This window comes from Crinia signifera, chromosome 3, assembly GCF_055691185.1.
Source record: "Crinia signifera chromosome 3, ASM5569118v1, whole genome shotgun sequence".
Taxonomy (NCBI): domain Eukaryota; kingdom Metazoa; phylum Chordata; class Amphibia; order Anura; family Myobatrachidae; genus Crinia; species Crinia signifera.
In genome coordinates, this window is record NC_139219.1 from 65,778,250 (window position 1) to 65,790,848 (window position 12,599).

At 40.6% G+C, this 12,599-nt stretch overlaps 1 protein-coding gene across 3 annotated transcripts in view; it reads left to right on the plus strand.

The window, feature by feature from the left end:
- The window catches only part of RALGAPA2 (Ral GTPase activating protein catalytic subunit alpha 2), a 323,658-nt gene that overhangs the window by 32,102 nt on the left and 278,957 nt on the right, over positions 1-12,599 (plus strand). For all 3 annotated transcript variants that reach the window (XM_083175921.1, XM_083175922.1, XM_083175923.1), the window contains exons 2-3: positions 6,945-7,055; positions 11,164-11,213. In XM_083175921.1, coding sequence (XP_083032047.1) covers positions 6,945-7,055; positions 11,164-11,213 — 161 coding nt within the window. The remainder of the gene's footprint in view (positions 1-6,944; positions 7,056-11,163; positions 11,214-12,599) is intronic.

Here is a 12,599-nt window from a genome sequence, read left to right on the forward strand (position 1 = left end):
TTGGCTGGCACTCACTGCAGCATTTCCAAATTGTGGGTGTGACTTAGTGCTCCAAACAGGCACTAGCTACCATATCGCAGACACAATGAGTGTGGCTACATCTGTACTATATAACAAACACACACTAAAATACAATTTACAGCTCTGCTATGAATAACCGTTAGAAATCTTTTAACAGGTTGATAATTGAATGACATTTATAATGAAGTATGTGAGTGTGTACTTGCTAGCACAGAATCACACAAACCAGACCTAATGGTAACAATCTAGCACAATACTGTATAGTAATACAGGATGGGACATATTTACCAGTAGGAATATCTCGCAATGTTAGGTGAGGCAAGACCTTGGTTTAGCAATAATGACTACCTTTATTTCTTGTGTGTAAATTTGAAACTTTTTTAAATTTTAGTTTTATGTTTTTAATTACAATTTTATCTGAGCTTTAACATTCACCCCTGTCCTTTTAGACCACAGAATGTGCAATTGACAATACTGACTAACCTGGCTTCCCAATAGTATGTGCTTTACCCTGACTGTCACTGTATTTCTGTGTGTGACTGCAACACCGTGTGTCACGTCTGGAGTCTGAGTCAAGTTGATGAAGACCTTAGGCGTAGGTTCTGACCGATGGATAAATCGAGGAGTCTTGATAAAGTTCTTGTACATTAATCCAGTATATGGCACTTGATGTTGGCACAGAGGCGTGACCAGAATGGAGGAAGCAAGTAGTAAAAGGAGAGTCGTTTATTAAGCGCGCAGAAGATGGAAACAGCAGTGAAAGACCTGTAATTGGCAACTTGAGTAAAGCAGTAACATATACATACACTCTGGTATTGATGAGGCAATAGCTGCATATTCTTGGATGGTCAGACATAGCTTGGTGCAGTGTAAACACTGCACACTGCACAGGACTCACAGGATTGGCTCAAGGGGAAACAGGTGACCAGACCAAACATGGCAGCCTCCATGTTTGGCGGGAAAGTCTGTTTGAAGCAACATGCTTGCAGCCTGGAGTAATGGCGGTGGCCTGGGTAGCCACAGTGAGCTGGGAACTGCGATCTGACATGAGAGGAGAGACATACCGCACAGCTGCAGACCTAACTGTTCTGGATGGACACAGGGAAGATCGCGGGACAGCTGCACGGCACACAGGACGCAGAGCCAGTCTGGACAGGCACTTACATGGTAAAAATGGCTGTTTGATTACCCAGATTGTGACACAGTGTACTGAGCATTTTTGATACCTAGAAGGCTGCATGGCCATCACAAGTTATATAGCCACACTAGATTGCGGAGTGCAGTCTCCTCTGCTTCAAGTGTGTGAGTGTTTTGGTAGGAGATTTATAGGGCTAGCTTTTACTCCTGCACCTGACACCTCTTGGGTGACTAGCACTCATTGGTTGATTTGATGTATGTTTACATAAAACTTTGGTATGGGTAGGTGGGAAGCCCATATGCAAGATGACAGTTAGCTGTGTAGTATGACAGTCTCCGCTGCTGAGGCTCACCCAGAACGGCACCCTGTCGTGCGAACACTCAGATAAATTGTCTATTTTTTATTAATTCTTTACAGATCAGTCTCTCTTACCAGCCATTAAAGCTATGGTTGCTGTGTATTCAAGAGAATATTCCATTCGTGCAGAATGATGGTTCATCTATGTTAAAATCTTTTTATTTAAAAGAACCAACCAAAAAGCATAGCAGCAATTAAACCAATTCACTGATAACATACTATCTTTGAACGTAACTGGCTACTAAAGTGACATGTTGCAAACAAACAAGGGGTTAAACCATTAGAGAAGCCTCCTCCAGTGGTTACAGCTGATGAGAAGCACACGCAGAGCAGTACAGAGAGACATAATTGGTGCTGCCCAGGAACACAGGATGAAGCTTGCGCTGTAGCCAGCTCTTGACCTTTTTTTTGCCGAGCTCCTGCTTTGATTGTTCCATTGGTTCTTTTCTAGATGTGAGTCAGCTGTAAAGGAAGAGGATGTGTTGTGCACATGGACATGCTTATCTTACAATAACAGGATTTTATATGCAACTGTCCGTCTCATCTTGCCCTTTGCAGAGCTGGCTATTTACTGTTCCAGAAATATTTGATGGAGATCTTGCCAGTAATTACACCAGTAAGCATATTTGCTAAAAAAAAGCATAGTTAGCGTTTATGAAAGTCGGTTATTTCTGTAGGGTTGGTTTAGTACAGTACTTAATTGAGTAAATAGTTGTTTTTATCTTGTTCCAGTTTTAATTTTTTTCTTTAATTTAATGCGTTTACTAGGAATAATTGTATTACAGTTATTAGTAGTAAGAAAGTATTATTGTGCAGTAGAAATGGACCATCCTCTCTACCCCCATTAAATGCTGCTCATTTCTATTGAAAATCACAAATAAGTAGAAGGCGAATTTAAGGTGTTGACTTGGCCTCCAAATTCCCAGCTCAAACAGTCTGATCTAGCATCTGTGGGATGTGCTCAAAATACGTCCAAGCCATTGAGGCCACATCTTGCAACGTACTGTGCTTAAAGCATCTGTACTTAATGCATGCATAGCATTCAATCTATGCAAATATTGTAACTGTAACTAAAATGTCAGCAGTGAGTGATGGACGCAGGAGGCAGACTCAGAGCCACTGATAACACAGAGGAAGGAGCTGATGGCGTAGGTAAGGAAAGAAAGAGGACCCTACTAAGGATAGCTCTGTATCGTACTGAGCTGGCCAATGTGTCTTTATGGCTAAATGTGACACATCTGGCTGGTGGGGTTCAGCTGGTGGACAGGCCAAAGATCGACCTGCATTTTGTTGCATTTGTGATATGTTACTTAAGACCCCCATACAATATGCAACTGCTCAGAGGGGAGAAGTTGCATGCAATTTGTGGGAGGCTCACATGTGATGCTCCCTTGATGTGCCATTTTTTTTACATGCAATAAATCACATGTGACTTATCACATGTAAAGAGTCTTGGGAGCTGCAGCAGCTGTAGGGGGCAGGAGAATAAAAAAAAAACTCAACAAATGAATGGGTGACTGATTGGCTGAGAGAAATCTCAACCATTCTTTTGTATTTTTTTTTTCAAATCTCCTGCTTATCACTCAAAGGTCAGACCTGCAGATGAGACCGCTGATGGGTCCGATTCCGATTTATGTTTTTCAGTTCAAATCTGACCAAATGAGCACATACACATGCAATATGGGCCATTTTCAACCAATTTCTCTGCCCAATTCACTGAAATCTGTCAAATTAGTATTGTATAGGGGCCGTTATAAGGACTCTTGATGGAGTCTTTAGTGTTCTAGAACAGTGATTCTCAAACGTGATGCCATTACACTGTGAATTAAATGTAAATGAAACACCCCTTTCCGCTTCCTGTTCTCTTTTAACCATTGTAGTTTTATTGGAGAAGAATCTCTTCACAGTGAGTACAGCATTGTTCTGAAGCAAGATGAAGGGCAGACAGGGCAATCCGTTACTGCCGTAGACCACCTTCACTCTTCATCTGCACTCGGAGCATCCGTTCCGCTCCCACATGAATATGCCGATCACTAAGGTGTCAGTGCATGCATTTTAGTGGGCGATCACCACCTATCCTGCAGCCGGCACGCACAATTTTGTAAATGCTGGCCTAGACTTTACCTACCTATACCTGCAATTGGAGACGTATAACAGTTATGTTGTGTTGGGGTGTTTGTTTGACAAACTATGTAAAGAACAAGTCAAACAACTGTCTGCTTGAGGTTGGGCAGTGACTGACAGCTGGGCAGATTTGCTTTACAGTTCTCTGTGTGCATTGGTTAATTAATAGACAGACAGTGATGTCACACAACGCATAGTAGAATTACATTCATGGTTCGTATCCGAAAAGGTTTCATTTTAGGCCAACTGATTATGTTTACTGTGTAACATTTCTGAAAAGATGGCGTTGGCCTTTAAGTATATTGTATATTGCGTGAATTAAATACTTGTTTGTCTGGTGTAACACGTAATGGGATAAGGTCACACACTTCAGTTTGTACAAGTCAGGTGCTGTACAGTGAATCATCATTTATTTCATGTAAATAGTTAAACAATCTACCACTCCTACAACATGTTTATTGTGTTCTGGCTTTGTGCTATCAAATCACTACATCATAAATATATCCTAGCTCAGTGATTGCTCATCTGTTATGTCGGCATTGGTATTTATAGGCTATATCGTGGATTTTGATCTAAATATTCTCATTTATTAAAATCTGTATACACAGCAGCAGCTATAATATAAACCTGTGTAAGTGCATAGATAAAGTGTGGGCATGATCATATGTACTATAGACCAATCTAATGCTGGGTACACACCAGGATGACAAGGGTCAGATCTCATCAATCTAGATCCAATTCCGACCGATTGGATGTAGATTGTGTGGTGATTGGGCCCTTTTCTGTCCTGGTGTGGACCGGTACCGATCCGATGCGCGGCCCCGCGGGTCGGTCGTTCTTCAGATCCTACCTGCTGCAGGTAGGATCTGAAGAACGACCATACTCCCGGGTGCGGGTCGCCATCGGATCGGACCCGCTCGCGGTGCACATCGTGAGCGGGTCTTGCCCCCCGCGTCATCGTGAGCGGGTCGGTAGAAACACTGACGACCCGCTCACAATGTGCCTCGTGAGCGGGTCGTCCTGGTGTGAACCCCACATAAGGCAATTACAGCTGTTCTCTTCTCTCACTCCAGTGGGTAAATCTCGCCAGGTCATATTGGTGAGTGCCACTTCAATTTCTCTATGTGACACAGCTCATGTGGGCTAGAGCAGGTGTGTGTGGTGCAAAGCACAGGGATTGTGACCGTAACCCCCGAATGGAGGGGAGATGCCCGCACACACCTGCCACCTCCCCCACCACTAATACCTTAGAGTTCGGGGAAACAACCTCTCCACTTCGGAGTGGGCTCCTCCGTGCAGTCAGTGGGGGAGTGTGGTTATAGCTGTGTCCCCACTGACGTGTCTGCTGATGATCACGTAATCCAGTGGAGGACCCATCATCAGGTACAGGTGGCTACTGCATTCATACTTCCTGGAAAGTGTCCGTGTTGGTGGAGGAGCAGGCTGGCTGCGTGCATGGGTCTCCCACAGTAGCAGCTGCAGCTGCATGGTCACTGGGATTACGGCACTTTATCTCTGTGGTTGGGGGATTCATTCCGCTGTCATATGGAAGCGAGTTGTCAATGGTGATAATTATCCACACTGAGCATCGGTGCTGTGCTCACAACTGTGGGATCACATGCTGAAGGATGTTGGTGAGATAAAATGGCAAATTTTATGATTTTGTTTTTGGAGATTTATGTGGATCGAAAGTGACATTAGTAAAATCCATTCTTAGGAAGCACCAAGGACCTAAGGAGAAGCTACCTGCCAAATTTTAAGATTGTAGACCTTGTGGTTTAAGAGATTTCTTGATGAGTCAATCCATTGGCATACCTACACGCGCACACAGGCAATGCTATTGTAATGACAAAATTGATTTATAAATACTCTTAGCAGTCACCTGAATTCATGAGAAGCTTTTATTTAGCCTTTTAGGCCATAGAATGGCAAATAGATGTTTTTCCTTTTTTTCTCAATTTCCGTGGATGGACAGTGACATTTGTAAAACCAGTTCTTAGCAAGCACCAGGACCTAAGGAGAAGCTACCTGCTAAGGGCCAGATGTATCAAGCATCAAAAGTGATAAAATGGAGAGTTATAAACAACTAGCCAATCAGCTCCTACTGTATCTGTCATTTTTCAAATCCAGCCTGTGACATGACAGGTAAGATCTAATTAGCTGGCTGTTTATCATTCTCCATTTTATCACTTTTTGCAGCTTGATACATCTGGCCCTAAGTCTCAATATTGTAGGCCTTGTGGTTTTAGAGCTGTCATAATGAGTCAATCCATGAGTCAGTCTTGGTTTTTCCTTTTGTGTATATATATATATATATATATATAGACTTTTTGTATGCCGGGCACAGCTTCCCTTCAATCGTTGCTTGGTCGGGTGCCGGGGTCAAAGGGGTATATAGACTTCTTGGGGTGGACACAGCACTCCAGACACGTAGATCTTCAAACGTATAAAGTTTTATTCAAGATGGCAACGTTTCAATGCGAGTGCATTATCGTCAGGCTCCTGACGAGCCTGACGATAATGCACTCGCATTGAAACGTTGCCATCTTGAATAAAACTTTATACGTTTGAAGATCTACGTGTCTGGAGTGCTGTGTCCACCCCAAGAAATATATATATATATATATATATATATATATATATATATATATATATATATATATATATATATATATATATATATATATATATATATATATATATATATATATATATATTCAAATGCATTACCCTGCAACATGCCCAAACTGAAGTCAAAGCATATCCCTTTTTGCAGAATAGCTGTAATAGGTAGGTAAAAACTACACAAAAATTGTGTTTATATTGCCTGATAGTATTCAAACCAGTATTGTGATTATTGCTAAATAGACCACTTATATTGATGCTTTTTAAGGTGCTTATGATTAAGTTCTATACATCATGTTTTCTGCCTCTTGATGGTCTTTGTTCTAAGTTGTAAATGACTTGTGAGATACAACTATCAGTACTGTGTCCGCAGAAGGGGATAGGAGGGCTAATGCGTAGTTGTGTAAATAAATGCAGGTTCTGCATCTCTGGAGCAGGATCACAATATGGTGATATTAGTAATGCACAGCTCCTGTCACACTGGTACTGGAACATTGTGTTGTCATATTTACTTCCGTATAAGAACATACTTACTATAATTGAAGTCAAACCATTATGTACTATTACTTTTGATGATGATAATGATTATGTACAGGGTGTTGTGCTATATTGTACATAAGTTATATGTGACAGACTGAAATCACACACAGCACTTATTGTATATTGTATTTTCTTACAGATATTCAGGAGTGGAGTGAACTGAAGCAGTTTTTTGAAGCGCACTATTCTCAGATTTATTTTATCTTCTATGAAAATTTCATTACACTGGAAAGTAGCTTAAAGCTAAAAGGTATTACCCTGTTCTGTCATACATGTGTCATTGCTCTGCCGGTTGGGGATAGGGAGATTCTTATGGTCTGTTGCACCTTAGGGAAGACCATACAAAGGTTTTTAGTTACAGTTGATATTACAATTGAAGAGAGAAGTGAACACATACTCAAGCACCTTACTTTATCAGTGGCTATGGAGTGCAGCTACAAATGCTTTAGAACACATTAGAGAATATAATATATTTTTATTAACCCCCTTTTACTACAAATTTTTCCTAAATTGTTCCCAATGTGTTGGCAGTAGGGGCCGAACGTATGTACCAGGTAATTTAATGAAGAAAATTGTTTATGTTGCAGGAGATTGTCTATAGGACAGTTTAGTTCATCTCTAGTCATTGGCTATACAGCTCTGTCTCCTACATCATTGATTTAGTAGGGCCAATCAGCCCACCTCAGTGTTTTATGTCCCACAAGACTCTGCTAGTGTCCGGTGTCTTCCCCCCCCCCCCCCCCCCCCCCACAATATGCAACTTAGTCACAATATGATATGACTAGGATGCACCAGGCAACTGTGCTAGTTAATTTGATATGCAACACTTGAATATCTGTATGTGCCTATCACTGAATCCGAATCCGAAGTGCTACGATGCAGCAACAGTGTTTTTTCTTAATCCCAAGTTCTGTTGTGTTTCATATACAGACACAGTCACTCACTGATATACAATAGTCACACGTCAAATTAATCAGCGTAGTCTCCCTATATGTACTAGTTGCATAGTTTTGTGACTAAGATGCATTTTTGTAAAAAAAAATAAGATGCTCCAACCTAGTAGAGTTGTACGGGACCTGTCAGATCACTCTCGCCAGGCGTTACCTGCTGCAGGGCAAATTGAGGCTAGATGTATGAGGACACATCTGTATTTACGAAGCATCAGGGTTTGTAAGCTGCTGCTTTCTTGTGGGTTGGCTGTGAAAATGTAAAGTTACATTCAGTGTAAAGCGTGATGGCATTGAACTGACTGTGAGTGCCACCTGAAAAGAAGCAACAGATTGCATAAGTCACCACTTATTTAATATATCCCATTGTTTTAGTTACTACCCCATAATGCATTGCAATCTGCGATGAGCACTACAGTTTAGCGGTAGGGCTAGTTCTTATGACATTAGTTCTGATTACATCAATCTTCTCTTGATAACGTGAAAGTCCCAAAATGTTAGGAAAGTGTAATGAACATCTGTTTTTAGCAATTTTTGATCAAGGATTTATAGTGGCAAAGCTAATGTGTAAAGCCTTCTTATTAAAAAAATGAATTAATAATAATAATAATCACCGTTTTGATGAGACTATGGGCAGTATTCAACTGACCCCCCTGCACACGCCGTTTCCATGTCGCTAGGTTTTTGCAGCGACGGGGAAACGTTGTGTGCTGCCGCTAAAACAGCGAGGCTCGCAGCTAGATGCAGCGGTCTCCCTGCATTAGCCGAGAACCTCGCAGTTTGAGGGAATCCTCGCTGTCCTCTGCCAGCGACGGTTCCCCGGAACGTAGAATAGGGTGAGCGGCCGTTGTGGGGGTTAAATGGCGAGGGTCGCTTGTTTTCGGCGATCCCTGCCATTTAACCCCCTCGGCGGCCGCATTGACTACGGCCCTTTGACCTATTATTTATAATTTGGCTTTTTCTTTTTCTTATAATGGTAGCAGACAGAAGAAACATAGTTGTTCCAGAGACTATTTGCAGCATAACAAACTAAAAGTAGTAATTGGGAACAATGAAAGACAATGGTATATATAACAATGAGGTCTGAAATTGTGTTACTTAAAATTACACAATATCATAATCAGAAGTAGAACAAAGAGCCCTAATACTCAAAATAAAAGGCTTCAAACGGCCACATTTCAGAAACTTCTAAAAATATTAACAGTACATAACAACAAAACATAAAAAGGAGCGGAGCGGTGGAAAAGTAAATGTATATGCTTTTAATGATGTTTTCTATATGTATATTTTTTATATAGTTATGTGAATTAGTAATGTACTAAAGAAAATGTTACAGTACTTATTTTGTGCCTTTTTATGCTTCTGTACGAAATACTTTAGTGTTATACTGTAGTGCCAGTTTAACTGCCTTTAGAGGGACATAAAAACCACACTCCCTTATCAGAAATTCTAATCTGTAACCTGCGGTCAGGTACGTGATACACACCTGGTTAACCCTTTGAGTGAGTGCCAACATCTCTGTGAGATATGTAAAAAATATCCACTAAAAATGCCAACATCTCTGTGAGAGAGATGCAAAATATTGGATAAAAATGCCAGTCGATAACATTTGTTATATAAATTCAAATAAAAAATCTTGTTTAAAAAGATTATATATCCTATATAAGGTATACATTACTGGTCATTTTCTAATTAATAAAAATGTTTGCTTGCCAATTTTCACATAAATTTTGATAAATTCACTTGGCACTCAAATGATTAAGACTCGTTAAAAACTTCTTGGAATAAATATAAAGATATAGTGGCCCGTATTCAATGTGGCCGGGGAGGGGGTTAAACAGCTGGGATATGCAGGTTTTCACATATTTACATGTACACCACGTATAGTGAGAAATATATGAAATTGAATCGCTGCGGAATATGTGTGCACTATATAAATAACTGTTAATAATAATGTTCAAGGTGCAATTCCAAACACCACAATAATGAAGGTTAATCACCCTAATGAATGTCTTATGGCAGTGGTTCCCAAACTGTGTGCCGTGGCACCCTGGGGTGCCTCCGGACACTTGCAAGGTGCCCAGGGTTGGTGGTACAGGACCAATTCAAATTAATCGTGGTCAATATAACAGGCGGAACCAGTGCTTGTGGCTTCCAATCGTAATATATTTGGACACAGAAGTGAATTCTATCTCTCATAACATAACTAACACTAAGGGGGATATTCATTCCCAGGTCACAACTGTCTGGTTGGCCCGACAGCTGTGACCCTGTCCCGTTCTCGGCCGGCTCGACGAGAAATCGGCAGTCGGGATTTAATGTCCTTCCTGACTAACACCAAAAAGGGTGTGTGGCTGAGATATAGGGCTGTGGATCGCGAAGCTGCGGCCGGGAGCTCGACAATCCATGGCCGTTCTTGGCAGAAAGGGCCAGACTGCTTCTAAAGTCAAGCCCATTCTGCCGAGATCCCTGTTCAATGCTGTCGGAAAAGACCGCATTGAATAGGGCACCGCTACTATTTCCTCTGTCGGCAATAGCGGCTGGAGATTGAATACACCCCTAAGAATTACCTATAAACACTTTATACTTAATTAATTATTATTTTTTTCATTTTAAGAAGCATTTTACCTTGGGGTGCCGTGAAAAATATTCTGGTACTATAGGGAGCAATAAATCAAAAAAGATGGGAACTCACTGCCTAATGGTCTTTTCTATATACTGCATCCACAAATGGTTCCAGAATAGATGTAGATCAATGAGTACAGAGTGGTTCTTCTTTAATCTCTGAAACGGCAAATATATCCCCAATAAACAGACGTATATAACTGCACGATGAAACTTCTTAGTGGCTAGCCAGGACACACAGGTTATCATTTACAGTCCCAAAGATGATATTAAAGGAGGATGTTAGGAATGCATTGCCGGATCCTGTACCTACTACCCGAAATGTAAACTGTGTCCAGTAATTACCCAGCGGAGCTAAAGAATGAAAGCCACACTGAACATGAATCATTGAAAAAGCTGATTCTCTTCCTAGAAACCTTTTCAGAGACATTCAAAGAATGTCCTTTCCAGCTTTATATTAATAAAGTCTATACGGCTAATACTGCTTCTTACCTCTTTGGGGGGAATTCCGCTGTTTTGCTTGCCTAGTAGAACAAGTCAAGTGTCACTCCATTTGGACGGACACAGCCTCCGGCGCTGACATTATGGTTATGATGTTCCATCAATTAGTCTGGCTGGTAACTAGTGGGAAAGTATTTATTGTGGGTGTAAGCTCAATTTCTCTTATATACATTTTAGTTCCTAAAAATTGTATTATGAAGAATTTCTGTAACATTATAACCGTATTGCTCACTTTTGGTCAAAGAATTATCTTCCACACCTTATTTATTTATTTTTTTCCACCAGGGAATAAATCTCAAAGGGAGGAGCTGGACTCCATCCTATTTCTTTTTGAAGTAAGTATTTCTGAACCCAAATATAGTAAGTAAGTTTAATTTATACAGCGCACTTTCTCCAACAGAAATATGAGGCTTAAGTCTGTATATGGTGTATGTAATTAGCAATTTGTTTTGCTAGGGATTGCATGATCCTTATGGTACTGATAGGGCAGATTTTTTTTTTCCTGCCCTTGCGATCCAAGTTGGATTATTTAACTACTGTATTATCTTTAATTCTGTTTTTATGATGCACATTCTACCCTATGACACAATTAACTTAAAACTGGTTTAAATTGTGTTAATGGCATTTAATACATATAAAGCTTCAATGAAAAAAAAAATAATAATAATAATTACTGTGTTATGTGTTGAGTCACCGGAACTTGTGATCTCATTCCCAGGGCACCAATGTTTTGGTTTCTACAGCAAGGATGCCATACTGTTCTTTTACGAACAAAATTAATTATATTGATGCTTGGTAAAAGTGCTGCCTAACTATATACATATGTCATGCTCAGCAAACCGGTTACGCTTTAGATGACGCTTTAGATGACGGGGCAGCACGGACCTCATAGCGCTAAGGTCATGGGTTCGATCCCCACCATGGCTCTAACTGTGTGGAGTTTGTATATTCTCCCCATGCTTGCGTGGGTTTACTCCGGGTACTCCGGTTTCCTCCCACTATCCAAAAATATACAGCTAGGGTAATTGCCTTCCAACAAAATTAACCCTAGAATGTTTGTGTGTGCGTGTACATGTGGTAGGGAATATAGATTGTAAGCTGCACTGAGGCAGGGACTAATGTAAATGTTCAAATATTCTCTGTAAAGCGCTGCGGAATATGTGTGCGCTATATAAGACACTGCTAATAATAAATAAATAGACAATGACTATAGGTAACTACAGTAGGTCAACACCGAAAAAGGTTTGACACTTCGAACATGTCAACACCAGCTTATGGTCGACAGTCAAAAGGTCAACATGCATTTTTCATGATTTTTTTGTGTCTACGTAATCGTATGTCGACATGGACATTGTGTATGTGTGCTGCGTTCGCTCACTCCGCTTGGCACACTTATGCCCATGTGGAAAGTATAGTATGAAAAACCACCCTTTAAAAAAAAAAAAAAAATCATGAAGAACGCATGGCGACCTTTGACTTTTGACCTTGCCTATGTTGACCTTTTATCTGCAGCTGTGCTGAGCAGTGTATGCATTGCAAGAATTCTCATACCACACATTGCAGTTTTCAGTAATTGAACTGCTTGTTTTTCCTTACATACTGATTTAGTCCACAGGTTACTATCTGAATTTGTGTTTCCTCCCATTGTTGCCTATTGCTGATAATGGCTTTTCCCTCTGAATTCCTTGCTGACATTAGCTTACATGCTGTTGCTTTTGAAA